Here is a 19,499-nt window from a genome sequence, read left to right as displayed (position 1 = left end):
AGCAAAAGCAAAGACATTTTCTGAGAAGAACAGGTTGGAGTCTGCTCTTGCTGATATTCTTCATGTTGCCACTTCAGATATCTTAAAAGTTACTGTTTTCATATCTTTTACTCCTGATACTACATCACATTTTTATCTTATATATTATACAGGGCCTGATCCAGCAATAATTCATATTCACATGAGTAATCCCATTGAAATCAATGGGACTAGTATGAGTAAGGAAAGTTAGTGTGAGTAAAGAGCCCATAGAGCATATCGTAGATATTCAGATGAAGGATATTCATTCTGATTTGGTAGCATTTTACACCTACTTTGCATTCACTAGTGCAAATGCCTACACAAGGTGCAGGGCAAGAGAGAATCAGACCCAATGACTCCCAGTTGAGTCTTTTAGCCAGCTTGTCTCCGTTGATAGATCTCCTGTTTATTGACTGTGTGGTTCAGTGATTGAGTCTTGGATGTCAACACCAAATATGTGACATGACTAATTGTTGTTTACATTCCAGTCACTGGACTCCAGTTAGCAGAGCCAACAAGCTCTCCTTTCCCAGAGATTGCTATACCCAGTTTAAGGAGATGTAAGATTTGTACCCATCCTTTTCTCTGTGTGCCAAATCCTGCAATCCCTAGTATGGCGGTGGAGGAGCACTGCCTCCTATACAGTGTACAATTTGGATGGTATTCAGTGACTGAGGCACAGATTGATTCATTAAACACAGAAGATAAATATTAATATTGAATACCCACTGCATTTGCTGAGCATGCGCCATCCTGCACAATGAATGAAGCATGGTCCTGTAAAAGAAAAAAGTCATAATGTAACCAAAGGCTGTACACACACAAGAGGGCAGAGTTAAGGTTGTGCATGAAACTTTAACTTTGGCATTTCTTGACCTTTGAGTGCTTAACCATGCAACAGTAATCTTATTTTAGTGTAGTTTTTGGGATGGAATCTTTAATCTATTTGGGAACAACTCTGCAGGTAAATTTGATAAATATGTTAGACCTGTATATTGCAAAAGGTGAAAATTCTATCTGAGCCTCCTAATGAGTCCAGCATTGTTTTGTGGTTAGAGCTGGGAATTGTGAAACCTTGATTTTGTTCTTTACTCTGCTGTGTGATTTTTTTTTTTAAAAAATCACTTAATCTCTCAGGATCAGTTTCTCCATATTTAAAATAGGACTGGTGATATTTACCTACATTTGTAAAATACTTTGAGGTACTGGAAAGAAAGATGGTTTAGATGTTCAAAGTATTGCTATTGTAATTAAGGACTTCAAATTATACCATTAATGTAGATTTAAAATGTCATAATATGTTTAAAACTTATAAGTTGATAATCATTTATATTTGATGAGACTTAAGAATAAATAGTTGGTAAGCATCAGTAAATACATTTTTGATGATCTACTGGTATTTATTTAACATTCAAGTATCTTGTTAAATCTAAAAGATTATATAAATACAGTGGGTTTTGTTGAAAAATTAATTTCTGTTTTAGAGATATTATCGATTCCAAAGATAATTGAGGAATACAGCTGGAACTGGTAATACCTCTAAAACCATAATGAACTTTTAAAGTGTGCCTGTTGTATATGTTGCTATACTGATACAGAAGAGAAGAATCTGCTGGCTGGGTGTTCATTTTAAGGGCATTTCATCTCTGGAATGCATTTCTCCCTTGGGTCTGCCACATGCTGGATTTGTTAACCTTACAGATATGCTGCATAGCTTTTTTTTCCCAAAGATGTTGGGATGAAAGATGGATGTAGTTCTTCACATATGTGGGATAATAAAACACGGAGGGCAGATCTGATTGTGATTATGGGGCAGCAGAACTGGATTTAAATGGTTTAATGTCTTATTTTTTTAAATAATGTTAATTTTAAGCTTTGTATAATATGGACCTAGAGTTTGGGATGGCATTCTTTTATCTGTTATTTATACATTTAAATAAATAAAGTATTATTTCTAAAGTAATTATTAATTGCTTTATTGCGGGTTATTATGTAACAGACAGATAAGTATTCATTACTGTACAACATTGTTACCCTGCATAAATACGTTAAAAATAATCAGTTGGGACAGCATCATCTGGAAAACCATTGTTCGAGGGAATTCTGTCTGTCTTGGATATATAGTTATTTCATGAACTATTTAGTCAATATTGGTGATTGTCAGACATTTATTAGAAAAAGTATTAATATTTGGTAGATGCCCAATCAGAATGTCCTCCATGATCTGACATGCAGCTTGTTTCCATAAAAGTTATTAGTTTGCACGAGGTATATGTGCCAATACTGTGAGTCATCTGCCTATTTTACTGTGACATTTCAAAGCTCAATTATCTATAGTATAATTTTTTTTGGTAGCTGGCTATGTTGCCCATCTGTGAAATCATCACTTTGAGTCCTAAAAATAGGAATTAAACTGTTTTAAGCAAATTTTGAACCTACTTGAATGCCAGTTTGAAATGTAGTCATGTAGACAAATATTTTTATACATTTTGCATTCTCTCAGTATAGATTCTCTAAAATTAAGGTGATGTAGTCCTGCTGGCACCACTTGACAATCATCTAAGTAGCATGGTGAAAATATCTGGAAATGCTTTCTGGCTCGGGGCCTGGTCCAATGCCTATTGAAGCCAGTGGAAGGACTTGCAGTGACTTCAATTGATTTGGGCCCCAAGTGAGTAGAAGTAACACATGAATATAATATAACCAGCATTAAGAGGTTGTGGGGAAATAACGAAAAAAGAATAAGATTAGAACTAGTTATTTACTAGTAATGAAGGGATCACTGGAGCAAAATGTGAAGAAAGCTAAAGACAGTGGGTAAGAGGGTAACAGGGTGCCTGAAGAAGAAAAAGGAGTCTAGTAGGATATGGGAATCTGGGAGATAGAGAGTAAAATCTTTGCCCCATTGAAAGTCAATAGTAGAACTCCCTTTGACTTCAATGGGACCATGGTTTCATCCAAAGATTTAAGAACATGTTAGCAGAAAGTGATATAGAGAGCCTTGAAAGCAGATAGAGGGAGCAACATATGTAGGTAGAGGAATCCCTGAAAGAAGATAGAGTGTATTGTTGAGTGATTGAATCCTGGGAGATCCATCAAGCCAATTTTATTATGTATTTTCATATCACAAGACGCCAAATAATCTAATTAGTCAGGAAACCACAGTTTGTTACATTTTTACTAATTTGCTGTGAATAAAATCATATTTTACATTTTAGGTTAAACAACAGACTTTTTGATGTGTTCAAAAGTATGTTATGTTCTCCACACTTACCTACAGAGACGATTAAAAATTAATCTAGTTTCAAAAATACAGTTACGGTAAAAATGTAATATGTGTTTGCAATCATTCATACTGTGTTAGGGTCTGATTGTCTCTCAGTGAAGTAACTAGCAAAACACCCACTGAATCCCATGGGAGCAGAATTCAGTTAGTGGTGATGAAGCTTGATACAAAATTGATAGGTAGGTTTACAGATCATTATATATAGTAAAAACCTAAATAAAAACAACCCAGCCCAAAATAACATGAGAAACAGTTAAAGCACTATTTGTGTTAACAATATTGGTTTACATTATGGATGATACTTATGCTGAGTTTCTCATATGTTGCCAGTAAATATGCTTATTAGATAGATCATTGGTTTCGATGGGCAAATGTTCCTGCCCTAACAGGCAAATAAAAATGTCAGCGTGTTTGGCTTTGGTACTGTTCTTCGTTGTTTATTGGAATAAGAGCTCAATCTTGCATATGTTTTCTATTCAGAACCCCCAGAAACCTTAGTGGAAGTTTTGGGTGCACAATTAATGTAAAATCAGACCATCCGTGACAAAGGCATCCATGTTATCCAATAATCTCTATATTCATTCTTTTTGAGGCTGGCAACCACTTCCATTGTTGAAGTGTTCCTATTTCCATATACCAAACCCTCAAAATGAGAGAATTATTCCAATATACTCATGACAGATCCTTAGCTGGTGCTATTTAGCATGGTGCTCTTCACTTCAATTTAAAATTTTTAAAATATATATTTTCTTGTAACCTTATTTGAAAATTACCAGGCTATAGAATCTAAGTTTTGTATGACACTGGAATTTTGCATGTTTTTGCCAAATGGTAAATAAGGAAAAGAAAAACAGAATTATGTTTGGTCCCATATTGAGTCACTGTGTTTAACCAAATTAGCAAAAGGCCATCTATGTCAGGCAAGAGAAGTCTATTTTTTTAATAATGTATTACATAGTTCTAGTGGAGAACAAATCAAAAATGTATTTATTTATGGAAGATTTCTTACATATTGCACATTGAGTCTATGATTTAAGTATGGTAAAAGCAATGCCAGAGCACAAAGCTGAAAGATCTATAAATTTTTATAGTGTGGCAAATTTATGCATTTTAAAACCCATTTAAATATATTCGTGATCTATTTTTAGAGCTTACTTACATGGATTTCAAAAATATGCAGTTTTCATAGCTGCCTTTATAAACTATATTGATAATGACAAGTGTTATTTTAGGTTCCTTAAAGAGTCATCATTAGTTGTACTGACATCAGAAAGTTATCTACTGATCTGACATAAGCACTACAGATTTTGGCTATGCTTAAGCTTCAGTTGTTTCATTTTAGAAAAAATGTTGAAACAACTGCTCCCTATTGCTAATGGCAGCATCACCTTCAGTCTAGGCAAATGGAAATAGGTCTTCAGAAAACAACAAGCAAAATATGTAGCTGACATTCTATATGTTAGAATGAAATATGTGACATATACTAGCAAAAGACCGAGTCCTGAAAGCCCTTACTCACACAGTCCTTACTCATGCAAATATTCCCTACACACACAAGTAGCTATAATGGAAAGAGTGCCATTAACTTCAGCTGGCCTATTGCATGGGGAAGAATTATTTGATTTTGGAGGATTAGCTGCATTTTTTAACTCCATGTAGGATAAAAAATTATATTAGGCCTGCATAGCTCCCAGACACATTTCAATTGGATGTGTTATTAGTCTGTTCTTTCTGCAGTAAATTATTGTGTAGTGTTGCTGTGCACTGTTAAACAAGTGCTGGGTATTACTGCAGAGGTGGCCGAAGTTTTGGTGAAGTGATATAAATGATTAAATCATCCTCTGTTGTGCACAATTGTGAAGAAAGGGGAAAATAAGAAAATATTTTGGAGGCTGTACAAGACTAGATACCACCCCACTGGAACAGATTTGTGTGCCTTCCAACTGACCAAATCCTGAGAAGGAAGGCAATCTAGTCAACTCAGTAGATCCCAGCTTGTTGCATGAATGGCCTGTATCTCGATGCTATGTATGCCATGCTCCCTCCATGGCTGCATGACTCTCTTACTAATGTTGTGCAATAGGTCCAAGGAGGGGAAGGGGAAACCTGGATGTAGAGTTACTTTTGAAACTCAATTTTAATTTTGAAAGGCATTTTTGCAGCAAATTCCATGGTGTACCGGGGGATGATTCTGAGTATATTGGTTGCCTGCCCTTCACCCCTTCAAAATATAAAAGGAAGTGCATTGCCTCCGCAGTACAAAGAGCAATATTTAGTATTGCCAACATGAAGACACTGAAATTTAATTTGTTTTTCTCATTGTAGGCTGTTTTTATTCACAATCTGATCATTTACTACTTTAGCCAATAAACATTCTAAAACATCAATTTAATGCTGCACATTTCATTTATGAGTCAGTAAACAATGTTAAAATGATATAATAAAAATAAAGCAATGTTAGTGAAATAATTAAAGACACTACAGTCTACTAAAAAGGCAGGAAAATAACTCTTCAGCAGAATTCATGACTTCATCCAGTAACTATCGTATGTCAACCAATCCAGTATATGAACATATTTCATCTACAATACAAATAAGAGAAATAAAAATATTATTTCTTCTCAGAATAAACAGCATCAATGACATTAAACATCTCAAAACCGACTAAAACATTTCATTTCTGACTGTGTACACTACATTTCTTGAATAACATAAAGAGAATGGCAACAACACTTTTTTTGTTATTAAGAAGTATTTGGTAAAATTGACATTTTGATTTTCATACTTCATTGGACATTTTGGTCTAGTGCCTGGGGCCAAATCACCTTGATCAGTCCCACTGAAGTCAGGGAGACTATTTGCCTAAGGTTTGGGCAGTTTGTGAAAAGAACAGTTGTATATTAGAGGCAAGGGTGGATTATGTCAGGATCCATGGTGCCAGGACCTGAGATAGAGTGGCCCAAGGACCTGAAATATTTGATTTCAAGGATCCAAGTGGGGGTCCTCTGCTGGCGAGTGCTGGGGTCTATCATGAGGACCAAGCAAGTGGAGGTAGCATTGGCAAGACACAAAAGCTAGGAATTTAATGAACACTTGTGAAGTGGAAGGGTAAATGTGACATTGGTTTATTGTAGGCCCTTTGGGTTGGATCCAGGCTCCTTTTAGTTTTAGGGTACATTTTTCAAACATACTTAAGTGGTTGAGAAGCATAAGTCCCATTTTCAAAGGTAACATAGGCACATAGGGCTAGATTTGCAAAGATATTTAGGCACTGGTGGTATTTACAAAGGTACCCACACAGGTTAAGTACCTAACTCTTGGCCCCACCAGTGCCAAGTAAAGCTGGACAATTATCTCCTGTGTCTTATATCCAACACGCCTGTTAATACACTGCAGAATGATATCAGCCTTTTTCACAACTGCACCACACTGGTAACTCTCATTCAATTTGTGATCCACTATAACCCCCAGAACTTTTTCCGCAATACTACAACCTAGCCAGTTATTCCCCATTGTAGTTGCACGTTGTAGTTGTATTGTAGTTGCACGCTGGATTTTTCCTTTCTAAGTGTAGTACTCTGCACTTGTCTTTATTGAATTTCATCATGTTGATTTCAGACCAATTCTCCAATTTGTCATGGTCATTTTGAATTCTAAGCCTGTTCTCCAAAGTGCTTGCAACCCCTCCCACCATGGTGTCATCCTCAAATCTTATAAGCATAATCTCCACTCATTTATCTAAATCATGAATTAAAATTTTGAATAGTTCTGTATCCAGTGCTGATTGCCTCCACTAGCTACATCCTCCCAGTCTGACAGCAAACCTTTGACGACTAGTCTTTGAGTATGGTCTTAGCCATTCATAACACGTTGAGAGGTGAAAGACACGGGAGATACCAATGGTGAAGGGAAAGAGATTGGAAATGAAAATAGCAATAAGGATGGAGGATGGATGTGGAGATGGCAAAAGGGCTAAAGTATTGTACAATAAGCATGGCAGATGGAAACGGGGCATAAATAATATAGGGATGGGGAATAAGAGAAGGAGCTGTAGATATAACTATGACTGTGAACAGGGAAAGAGAGAGTTCCAGTAATGGGTATGAGTGGCTGATGCTAAAACAGTAGAACCAGATTGGTTGCTAGGGATAGGAAAGGGGATGAGTAGTGCCTGCTTCTCTGGCTGGGGCAGGTCATGGGTATGGTAAAGAGATGGGGAGAGGAGAGAGGATGATTAAGTGAAGCTAGGCAGGGACAGCGGGAGAAGTGGATGAGGGTGAAGGGTTGATTTGCATAGCCTGTAGCTGGGGCAAGTCGTGGGTATGGGTCATAGGAGGTGGGGATGAGTGTGGGAGGCAGGGCCTGGGTAGGGCCGAGGGGCTGAATGTGTGGGGCAGGACCTGGGTACGGCTAGAGGGTGGGGTGTGGCAGGGCCAGGGTAAGGCTGGGGTGTGTGTGAATGTGTGGGGCAGGGTATGAGTTTAGCTGAAGGAGTGAGTGTGTGGGGCAGGGCCAGGGAATGGCTGGGGGTGTGAATGTGTGGGGCAGGGTGTGAGTTTAGCTGAGGGAGTGAGTGTGTGGGGCAGGGCCAGGGAATGGTTGGTGTGAATGTGTGGGGCAGGGCCCCAGGTTTAGCTGAGGGAGGGAGTGTGTGGGGCAGGCCTGGGGTATGGTTGGAGGGGTGGAGGGCAGGTCTCCGGTATGTGAGGGAAGTGAGAGGCTGTGGCTAGTAAATAGCAGGGACACGAGGGGCTGCAGTAAGCTCCCCCCCCACACACACACCGGCGGTGCTGCACCGAGCCGGGCAGCGAAGGGTTAACGAGGCTGGCGGGGGGTTCCATTTGCGGAGGCTGCGGGGCGGCGGCAGCGAGGGAGTTAACCCTGTGGCGGCGGCGGGGGAGCGCAGCAGCGGGGCCGAGCCGCCGCCGGGTTGCTAGGGATGGAGAGATCCCGTGTCACCCGGATGTGAGTGTCATGTTGGCCCCAACTCCAAGGGATTTGGCAGCAGCGGCAGCGGCAGCAGCAGAGGAGCAGCCCCTCGCCTCTCATTAGTCGCTGCCATGGGGGTCGGATAGTGGGGGGCGCAGGGGGCAGCACACGCCTGGCGTGGGGGTGGGGTGGGAGCGTCTCTGCTTTTATTCCGTTTACACCGGGCAGAAAGTGATAATAATGCACCACCACCCCCACCACCACCAGCAGCAGGAGCAGGAGCAGCAGCACCCAGAAGGTAAGAGCCCGGTGCAGCCGGCCAGGGCAGCAGCATGCCCCGGTGAGGGGGTGACTGCGGGCTGTGGGAGGGGGGGATTAGGGGGTGGGGCGGTGTAGGGCATGGGGAAGGTTAGGGCCCCAGGGGGCTTTGGGAGGGAGAAGGGATGCGAGTGGGGGATTAAGGCTGGGAACAGGGCTAAAGATAGATATAGACGGAAGGGGATAGCAGGGATTTAGGAAGGGCACGGGGACAAAAGACAAGGAAGAGGGGTAGGGATGCTGCCCTCGGTGTGTGACCAACATGGGAGCGGGTTTAATTAATGTGTACACGCTTCTCTTTTGCCCTGAGGCCATTACAATCAGCTGGTGGGGCTGCGAGCGAGAGGCGTGTGTGTGTGTGTCGCTCTCCGCGTGTGGACAGACCTGGCTGGAAATGCAGCTTCCCAGGGCTGGCTGGGGGGCGGGTGTCTTTGGTGCGTGGGCAGGGGCAGGTGAGGGGTTGTTACCGGGCGGGCTTTCGGTGCGATGCGTTCAGCCCCCCCCCCCCAGGCGCCGCTGCCGGCAGCGCACGGAGAGAGACGACACATGGGGCTCGTGTGTGCTCATCTCCCTTGCCGACAGGCTCAGGCGCTGCGGCTGCCCCCCGGGCTGGGTTGAAATGATTCGCCCCTCCTGAAATTAACAGTAAGTTTGGGCTTGTGTGGCCGTGCTGGAGGGCAGGAGCTCCCCCGGGGAACCCTGACGCTCGGGCTTTGTTTCATTGTCAAAGCTTGATTTCAAGGCAGATGGAGGGTGGCTGCTCTGTGCCGAGTCCCGTCGCATGGCATCCCAGAAAGGGAGGCGGGGGGAGCATGTGGGGCCGTTGGAAAACGAAAGAATTATTTGGAAAATGAGTCAGGTGAAACTGCCAGTGTCAAACTGTGACCTGAGGCAGCAGGCGCTCTCTCTCTCTCTCTCTCGTGTAACCTAGCAATGGACCCAGCTGTTGATGTGCGGAGTGTCACATCTCTGTGGGAGATCCACGTGGGCAGCAGGAGATATTGTAGGCTAGATCCAGGAGTGACCTCTTCCCAGCTGCCAGCCTAGGGAGCCATTTTAATATTACCCCTTCTCCTCCCCCTACACACACACACACACACACACACACACACAAAGTTGGGCAAGGAGAGAAGCAGCAGCAGCTGAGGCCCGGTTCTATCCGCGTCTCCATCGTACCCACACGCTCACAGGGCAGGTTTTTTACTGCCTCGTTGAGGTTGCGTGGGTGGGTGGGTAGGGGGTGGTGTTGGTTTTGCAAATGGAACTTATATCTGTTTTACCTCAGGTGAACGATCAGGGGATAATATTTCCATCTCCTGCCCTGGCAGATCTGCCTGAGTGTCATTCTCTCCCCTAATTTCCAGCACATATCCTGTGCTAACCCTCCATCTTTTCCCCCCTCAGATATCTTCAAGTTTTGAGTTTACTGGGGCCTTCTTACAGGTGCCATTGGTACTAGACTCTGCTGCTTCAGCTGGGAAGCTTGCAAGACAAATATCCCTGCTCTGTAGGGCTGTTTTGCCTTCTTTGTTGACCACCTAGATGAGATTATTTCAATGGTTTATTATTTTGAATTTATAGTTTATTTTCCCCTTAAAAGGTTTTGGAGGTTTTTCAGTATGGCAGTTTACAATATGGGGCATACTGATGTTTTTGGAAGTGTTTATCATCAAAGGCTATTGAATTTTAATTGGAGGGAAGTGTCCAGGGAAGTTTCCTTTTTTAAGAATGCAGAAAGGTGAAGGATTTAACTTATTGACAAGAATATTTCTAATTTGATAAATAATTCACAATATTCTGAACTATTAGACTTTGTTTTGCCCAAAATGAGGAGGGGGGGGGAATAGTGAATACTGTGCTGTTTTAACAAACTCAGTCACACACACACACACAAAAGATAGGATTTGTTAGATATAAATATGATGATGTGCAAGCTGTCATCCAATTTGGAAAACTCCAATACAGTGCTTCAAGTGGAGGAGTCAAGATGAACAGTGTTTCGGTGTCAGCACATATCTTGACAGTCCTATTTAACTGACATTTATACTACCGATTCCTGTATCTTTCTTATGGTGGAAGGAGCCTATTTAATATATATCTGTGTGTGTAAAGGAAACATCAGGAGTTATTTAAATAGCTCCATCCTTTTTATTTAGAATACTATGTTTATATTTGAATGTAAAAAAACTAAAACGAAATTACTTTTTTTTTTCTTCTGCAGAGGCAAACTATGCAAGTAGTACCAGAATTCCTCTCCCTGGTGACGGACCAACTATTCAGTCAAACAGTTCAGCACCGTCCAAGCAAACTGTTCTGTCTTGGCAAGCTGCAATTGATGCTGCTAGACAAGCCAAGGCTGCCCAAACTATGAGCACTACCACAGCCCAACCCGTAGGATCTCTGTCCCAAAGAAAACGCCAGCAATATGCCAAGAGCAAAAAACAGGGTAATACATCTAACAGTCGGCCACCCCGTGCCCTTTTCTGTTTATCCCTCAATAACCCAATACGAAGAGCCTGCATTAGTCTAGTAGAATGGAAGTATCCTTTTGATGCAATTTTGTTTTTACCATCTGTTCTTTCAATATTCCAGATATGTCAGAGAGATTGTCTAGGACAGGACAAAAAAGCAATGAGGCCTTGGAACAGGAGCAGAACAGTATTTAAATTCTTCTGTTGTAAAGTTACGTGGTATTGGATTTGGAGTTATATTTAGTATTTTATTTGTAATAAATAGCAATCTCACAGTCTACATTTTTAAAAATATGAAATTAATTTTCATATACATATGTGTGTAGGTAAAAAAAGTCACTGGTTTAAACAATGTTTTGTAATGTTTTATGTTTCAGGTTTTGTTTTACAGTTAATAAATTGTATATTAAAATAATAGCCTTCCTGGCAGTGGAAGCATTTTTAACTGTTGGGGAGATAACGCATGTTGATGCACTTATATGTACATGTGTAACCCATTGATGTTAATGGTGTTTACATACTTAAATCCCTGCTCATCAAAATGAGACTATATCCCTTAATCTGTCATCATTACATGCAATTTCATTTCCCTAATTAAAATAAATATATGAAACATAAATGTACAGAGAAAAGCAAGGTAGCAGGTGGTATGTTCCCCAGCTATTTTGCCCCAGGAAAAAACACTCTCAAATAATTTTCTCCCTAGAGAATATTCTGGACATGCTCTTGTAAAAGATAGTTATATGGTTACATATTTATATATTTTAAAATTAAATAAATTTCTTATTCACTTTGCCCCAGGCTGACTGATGCATCCAGTGATCCAGGTAGCCCCTTCCTTCCTCACCTGCCATGTGGAATTTTTACTTCTCTGTTGAAATCAAGATAACATCTCCTATTCCACCTCCCCCACCCCTCCACACACTTTCCTTTACTTCACATCCCTTCATCAAATCCCCAGGTTGCAACCGTTATCATTCTGATGAAGGGAGACTTGATGGGACAAAACCTGTCAATGCTTCTTTCTAATTGGCAGATAAATAACTGCTTGAGTAATATGAAGTATTTCCTCCCCACAGGCTATTGCCCTATAGCTCTCCCAAACCTGTTTGCCCAAGGAACAAGAAGTCAAGTCTAGATCTTCCACATGGCAATTTCCTACATTACTGCTAGGCCCAGTGAGCCTGCTGCAGAAGTCCTTTCAAAATAATGCTTACCGAATGGAGAAGTAGGGAGACATTAGGAGCCAAGCTGCAGATTCACTCTGAGTACATACAAGTAGTCTGCAGTACATGATTCATCTGAACTTTTAAGACATATCGACAGCCAAAACACATATTTGGATATGTTCCCTATATAGTCATAGATGAGAGAGCAGAATTGCTAGCGTATATTCCCAATGGCTTATATGTTTTGTTTTGTTTTTTCTTGGTTCAGTGGTGATGGGTTTGGGCTGGGATTTAAAAACTTCTTTTGAAGAGTTGATAGTATGTATTTTCATAAATCTCAAGTAACATTTTGAAACAGACAATATCATTTTGGTGGGAGTCCTGGGAAGGGGATGTAAAATTTTGGCCTGTCAACCTAGATAATTTCCCTTTAACAGCAAATAACTGTGCTAGCAAGTAGATTGCTAAATGCCAAAATAAATGTGTTACTTCAAAGAGACCCTCCAGCATGAGAGCTGTTAATGTAAAGCATTTGGCAATGGCCAGTGCTACTCTCTTTTATAAAGATGTTCTTTTGAGTTATTTTTTAAACATAATTTAATTACAAGTTAGATTTAGTGGGCCAAATTCTTCTCTCATTTACACTGGTATAAAGTGAGAGAAACTCCAAAGAGTTGGTCTCTCTCAGGCTGTTAAATACTTCTGGATTCAGAATAGAATAACTGAGAGCAGAATTTGGGCCCAGTAGCACTACATCATAAAACAAAGTTGTAATTTACTAAAATGCAAATTGATATAATCTACTCATTTCAGCTAGCAGGAAAATGCAGATTTAGATAGATGTATGTTCCTACTTTGTATGTTGAGATCTATTGTACATAAAAGAGCAACCATTGATCTTAATGGGAGTTGCAAACATAAAGTCTGTTATTGAGGATGGATTAATTTTCTCCTGTGAAGAGAGCCAGCAAAATAGGGCTTAAGTGGTTTTAAGGTATGCCTAGTCCTTGTGCTGGCTCTCTCCATAGCATTGAATATCATCCGCTGAGATTATGCCTCCAAGGCAATTAAGACCATTTTCAGTATAGTGCCTTTGATGCACATACAAAATACCCATAGATAGAAATCAATGAGAGTTGTGCATGGAATTGAGGATAGTATATGTCTCTAAATAAATATAAGTGAAATATCCTGCATCTCTTCCCAAATTCAGTTCCCAGGCAGGGTAAATGAGCTGTGTGTGGATGAACTTCAAAAGCTTTTTTATTTCTGGGGGAAGAGGAATCATGTTCCCAGTGGGAATGGAATTGGCTACCTGTTATTGCTATTTCAGCCCTTGGACAAGGATAGTGGCTGCAATTCCTGCATATCCTCTACATGGTAGTTTATAGCCACTTGGTCTATGTAAATTCTAGAGCAAGTGACCATGTCCCTATTCCTGGCTCTGCTTATCTAAACCCTTATCTCCAAGCCCTGACTCTGGCAGACCTGATACAGAAGGCAGCAGTTACAGACCTGAGACAGGTGCAGAACCTTCCTGCATACTCACGCTGCAGCTTTCCAGCCCTCACGCTGCAAAACTGCTGAAGTTCTGTTTCACTGGGACCTTCCTTGTCCCCTACTACAATCTTCACTCTGTGTGGTTTATTCTTCCTTTGATACACACATGTAATTTCCATTAAGGTTAATTGGAGGTGTGTGTGCATAGATTTGTAAGTATACTATATAATCCAATGGCCAACTTATTCATTTAATATTGTGTGATGAGATTTACGTCTCAGAATTTAACATAAAATACTGTGTGGCAGAAGGAATGTAGCTGTGCTCCTTGTCATAAAAGAAAAGAGGGCATTTCAATGTCATTGTGATCGAAAACAATAGGGTATGGTGATATAATTGATGCTGAGGAGGAATTGGTTGTCAGTCATCACTCAAAAGATTGTAGTGAAAAAATCAGACTTATTTTAAAAATAAAATGTGAGTGCAAGATATAGAAATCAAAAGCAGAATGAGACTGGAGTAGTGTATACATTCAAAATCCATATATTCCTTAACAAGATTTTTCAGACCATTTGACATATTTATACTACTGGCTATTTTTGCCAATTGTGTGGCCTTAGCTGTTTACATCCCATTCCCAGAAGATGATTCTAATTCAACTAATCATAACTTGGTAAGTATTCTTTGATTTTCTTTCTATATTTATGTTGGTTTATTATATACTTTGACAATTAACTGCTAATATTAGGGAGCAGTTGTCAGTATGGATAGTAGCTTTAGTTAGAAAAAATGGCATTTAGTGATACTCTGAAACAAAATGTCTTTGAAATATTTCACTGCTTTGGTTGTCAATTTCAGTGTGTGTTCTGTAGTATCTGCTGTAAAAAGAATTGACAAAAATTATAAATTTTTGGGACAATATATGTTGACGATGATGTTGGATATAAAAGAATGTAATTTAATTTGTCTGTTACTGTTGTTTAGATTAAAATTACTTTGCTGTTTTTTTGCTCTTTAATTTTCTGAAATCAGTCCTGTTGAAGTCATACTGTGCTTTCTGGTATATTAATCTCATGTGTTTTCAGATTTTAATGCTAAATTCTTAATCATATTTTAGGGTCTATATTAGTTGAGGTTTTTCTTTATATTAAACTAATCCAAGACAAGAATTTATACAATGAGTGTTGTTGTATAGTTGTTATATAATTAGATCACTGCCTTCATGTAAAAGATGAAATGTTGTAAGGGGGAGGTGTTGCTTTAATGAAGACAAATCTAAAGGAAGGTTTATGTACTTTAAAGCTGAGTTTTAAAAAGAGACTGCTGTTGCTATAACAGAGATTTCTAACCTGGGTTGCAATGTGCAGAGTGTATCATGTACAGCAGAGCATATCTAGGATCAATTTTTTTTTACTACGGTTGTGTTTTATTGTTCGTCATAAATATATATCAATAATTTTTAAATTGCAATGTAATTGCAAGAATATATTTTATAATAGTGTTTGTAATACATATTGTATCCAGTATTAATATTGGATTGCTTCCATTGTTTATATTGAATAATAACTTTAACATTAATGATACATTTAAAAAGCTGGAAGAGTTCATAGGTCCTGACTGTGCAGTCTTTGCACACTCAAAATCCTCATGGGAGATTTGGGTGTGTAAAAAAACCCAAACAAATGAACAAAAAAACCCCCAACCAAACAATAGAAACAACACAGGATTGGACCCAAACTAGTAAACAGATGATGTGGGATTATTTTTGTATGGAATATCTGGGTTAATGCGTAACCTTACATGAATGAAGACATTTGTTCAGGTTACAATTTGTAACCTTGTTTATTTTACTATAGATGATAATTCGTATACATTGACTCATTTTGTGCATTCTTTGTTTACCAAGAGTACAAGATTAAACAAATATAGACAATAAAAACACTGGCAAAAGGCAGACTAATTCAGGTCAATGTAAAGAACAATTTATGCAGCTGAATATCTGAGCCAATCAACAATCTGTTTTTTCTCTGAGAAATTCAGGGCAGAAATCTCCATAGTTGTCAATCCATCAGAAAGTCTCTGTTAATAACTAATTTCATAAAGCATCACATGAAAGCATAAAATATTTGTGTGTCAGAGGCTAATAGTTTTATAAAATTTGGTGGGTTTTTAAGCAATAGTTCTTACAAAAGCTGAACTCATATCTTTCTGACCTAATTTTATAATGTGTTAACATTTAGGATTAAAGTGTGTGCTTATTCCTTTCTTGCTTTGTAGCTTTTTGAACTCATATAGCCATATTGTTTTAAGTAGAAATAAATTATAGTCTTTTATCCAGAGATTCATATTCATTTTTTAGCATTTTAGAGAGGCTTTTTTTGGACTCCTTTCATATACATCAACAAATTCTACATTTTGATCACTCTCCTATTCACATTCTGCTCTGTTATATTGGTGTAAATTCTGAGCAACTCTAGAGCAGAATTTAATCTAGTGTTTTCATTTTGGCAGCATTTTTTTGATACCAGGTCAGAGTAAGTCAGGTGAAAGGGAAGGCACATATTTTATCTGTATTATATATATGATCAAATAAAATAAATAGATTGGAATCAAACTGGATTGGCTGTTTCTATGGTGGTAGCTGTACATCATGAAATGGACTGACATGTCTTTTTCTGTGGAAACCTGCATCTATTGACTCGTCTGCCCAGTATAGCCCGATTTCTCCTCTAAATGTGGATGGAGGCAAAGTACAGGAGCTGCACATAGGTATCTTCCTGGAAATCCTCTAGGCTCACACGAGAACCTGTCATGAAGGGTGGCTATTGCCTGGCAGCCCCTTGGACCCTGGACTCATTGATGTGAGATAGAGGGAGTTCTGTGGTATTATGGAAGAAGTAGAGCTTATGTTATAGAACTGTTATTGCCCCCTTCTTCCGCTATGTCTGAGTTCCACCAGCTTCTGTTCCTCTTTACTCGTGTTAGTCTGATACTCCAGTAGAAACTGTGTTTGGTCAGTGGCTGTCCTAATATCTCATATGCTTTCAGATTATCTATAAACTTTAAATTTATAAATGCAGTTAAAAATAAAATAATTACATGCATCACTAAACAAAAAAAGCATTCATTTAAAATGTAAGGAAATTGTAAAGGCGGAAATTTTATAGCTCTACATTTGTATAACATTTTAAAATAGAGAACTGGATTGTCAGCTGGTGTAAGTCACTGTAGCTCTATTGAGTAAAATGCATTGACACCAGCTCAGAATTTGGGCCATAATTGTTACATTTGCAAAATTTATATACATAAAAATGTAAGCATATCAAACATATGCTTATGGTTATGAAGTTGAAAACCTAGATAGGGCCCTGGAAAGAGGGAGCACTGGTCGAGGATGGGGGAAACAGAGGTGGGGCACTGGTCAATGGGGAACTGGAAAAGGAGTCTGTCCCAGATGAACAGTTGGGCCTTGAGAGGATCTCCCATCCTGCACATCTTAGGAGGTACTCAGGAGAGGTGTTTTTCTCCTGCAAACGTTGGGAAATCTGCAGCAGAGCCTTCTATCCAGTTTAGACGTACAGAATAGACATTCTGTAATAGAAGAGCTCCCTTCCTGTGGCTTCCCAAGACCAGGTTGGGTGGTCCAGGAGACAAATTCTGAGAGTAAATGCTTGCTTATAGCTCAATCAGTGAAGTATTAGATCACATAACTGGCTGAGCCACTGGTGAATCCCTTTGAGGAAGAATACTTTTTCAGTCCTCTACTGCTGACTTAACTTGCAAAAATATATTGTGCAACTCATTCTCCAATGAAAACAGTCAACACAATCAATTATACATCACAATATTCATTATAAAATACATTTTATGACAAATTAATTTGATTACAAATATATGAAACATCACAGGGCAAATAGAAATGGATATGACTAACAGTATTAATGGCTCAAATATATGCACATTAATAAACTTAAAAAATAGCTCATGTCTTAGATTTTGAGACTCAAGTGAGTCAATTTTCAACTCTCAAACTTCAGGAAGTTATTTTCTAGAGGGATTTGCACCATTTTTATTGTAACAATGCAGTAATTTAAGAAAAATGTAATATGGACAAGGCCTAGGGATGAGAGGCCTAAGGTTGTTCATTATCTGTGCACGTTCAGTTACTTGTGTCTGCGGAGGCAGCCATCAAAGGTGTCCGTGGTAGTGGTTATGGTTTTTGTGATTATAGCCATCTGTCTACTATGAAATAAATGGTAAAGAACTAAACACATTTAGTAAATCAAAAGGAAGAAGGGAAGGTTGTTGTGTAGTGTTAGTGGCTCTAAGCCCAGCATACTCCCCTCCTTGCTGGTGGGAAAGGATAGCTCAGGTTTCTTCCTCCTTACACTGTGGGGGAGTCCAATCTTATGTATCTGCTTGGTTGATAGATGTCTAGTAAACATAAATTCCATTCCATAAATGGCTACTGTGATGGGTTCAGTGTGCTCCTCTGTGTGTATTGCTCTCTTTATCCTCTCTTTTTCTTGTCTCCTGAGTGAGAAAAAGGAGGCTTTTGTGCTCTCTTCTCTTTCCCTAGCTATAGGGATGGGGAAGGCAGTATGACCATCTTCTTCCACTAGGGTTCTCTTGATGGAACTTCCTCTCCCTTTAGATATTGGTACTCCGCTGCCTAGTAGGCTGGGAGGACATAGAAGAAAGAAACACATTGCTCCCTTCAGGCAAAGCAGGCAGTGGAAAATTAAATTGTCAGGTAGGGCTGTGCTTGGCTGCTCACCAATTTGACAGTCTTGCATTGAGCAGGTGCATGCATATTTGAGCCTTTTTGAAATTTTTTTCCTTTGATGTATGCCAGTGGGAGAAGTCTCCTCTACCTGAATGGAGCAATGTGCTCATGCTTGTCTGAACTGCCTGAAATGTATTGCAGACCATTCTTACAATGACAAATGATGTTCTTGAAAACTAGTTATTGAACCAAGTCATGAAGTCTTTGTTCTGTTTTCAAGTAATCCTAACTCAATGAAAACTCCCACTGACTGAGCAGAAACTGAAAACCTAACATTCAGTTTGGGCTCAGTTCTTCTTCCAGTTGATACAAGAAATCCCTATTGACTTCTGTGGGAATCATTACTATCCCGTAGCAGGAGCACTGGGATGGAATATTTGAGCATAACCTCACTACTTCATTCAGACTTTAAAGTGATTTCTTTCTCCTTCCCTCTGGTATTTCAGGTGCTTTGAGTCTTCCAAGTGCGTGAATCAGTTCTTCTTTTAGCACTGTCTCCTGTCAGTGGCTGCTATGAGGCACTGTTTCTGGCCAGATGGATTTCCTCCCTGTATCTTTCTTTTGTTTTTTCCTTTTCTCTTCTCTTTTCAGTTTTGCTGCCCTTCTGTTATGTTATTTCCCTTCATGTCTCTTTCTTTGTGCTTACCAGCTCAGTTCTTCTCTTCTTGATATCTGTTGTCTCTGCCCGATCACTCTCCTCTATTTTTCCTCTTTTACCCCTTTGTTTGCCTTCTCCTCCTGTCTTCCTTGCTCTACCTCATCCCTTCCCACTCAGTTTCTCTCCTTTTCTTTCCTCCTTCACACCACCCCACTGCATCATCTCCTTTTCTCCCTTCCTGCTTACTCCTGCTTTGTCTTCTCTCCCCACGTTGCATTCCCCTTGTGGTATGGGAACTTTCCTTATCTTGCTTGGGCAGTGCTTCTCTCTGATTAGTGTGCTCTGCTTCTCACTCTGAAATGTGCAGGCAGGCTGGTGTAAATAAGTCTGCATTTTTGCCACTATGCAGGGATTCCTATGA

At 39.7% G+C, this 19,499-nt stretch overlaps 1 protein-coding gene across 10 annotated transcripts in view; it reads left to right on the top strand.

Moving 5' to 3' along the window:
* Positions 1-8,223: 8,223 nt before the first annotated feature.
* Positions 8,224-19,499, top strand: part of CACNA1D (calcium voltage-gated channel subunit alpha1 D) — a 336,560-nt gene continuing 325,284 nt past the window's right edge. For 6 of the 10 annotated variants that reach the window (XM_048857866.2, XM_075130345.1, XM_075130342.1 and 3 more), the window contains exons 1-3: positions 8,225-8,534; positions 10,776-11,094; positions 14,262-14,367. In XM_048857866.2, coding sequence (XP_048713823.1) covers positions 8,477-8,534; positions 10,776-11,094; positions 14,262-14,367 — 483 coding nt within the window. In that variant the 5' untranslated portion in view covers positions 8,225-8,476. Of the gene's footprint in view, positions 8,535-9,092; positions 9,200-10,775; positions 11,095-14,261; positions 14,368-19,499 lie in introns of those variants that run through there. The other 4 variants (XM_048857868.2, XM_048857867.2, XM_075130346.1 and 1 more) reach the window with 2 other exon arrangements.

Source organism: Caretta caretta, chromosome 7 (genome assembly GCF_965140235.1).
Source record: "Caretta caretta isolate rCarCar2 chromosome 7, rCarCar1.hap1, whole genome shotgun sequence".
In the NCBI taxonomy this organism is placed as follows: domain Eukaryota; kingdom Metazoa; phylum Chordata; order Testudines; family Cheloniidae; genus Caretta; species Caretta caretta.
The sequence above is the reverse complement of the archived record's forward strand: the minus strand, read 5'-3'. Positions and strand labels throughout refer to the sequence as shown.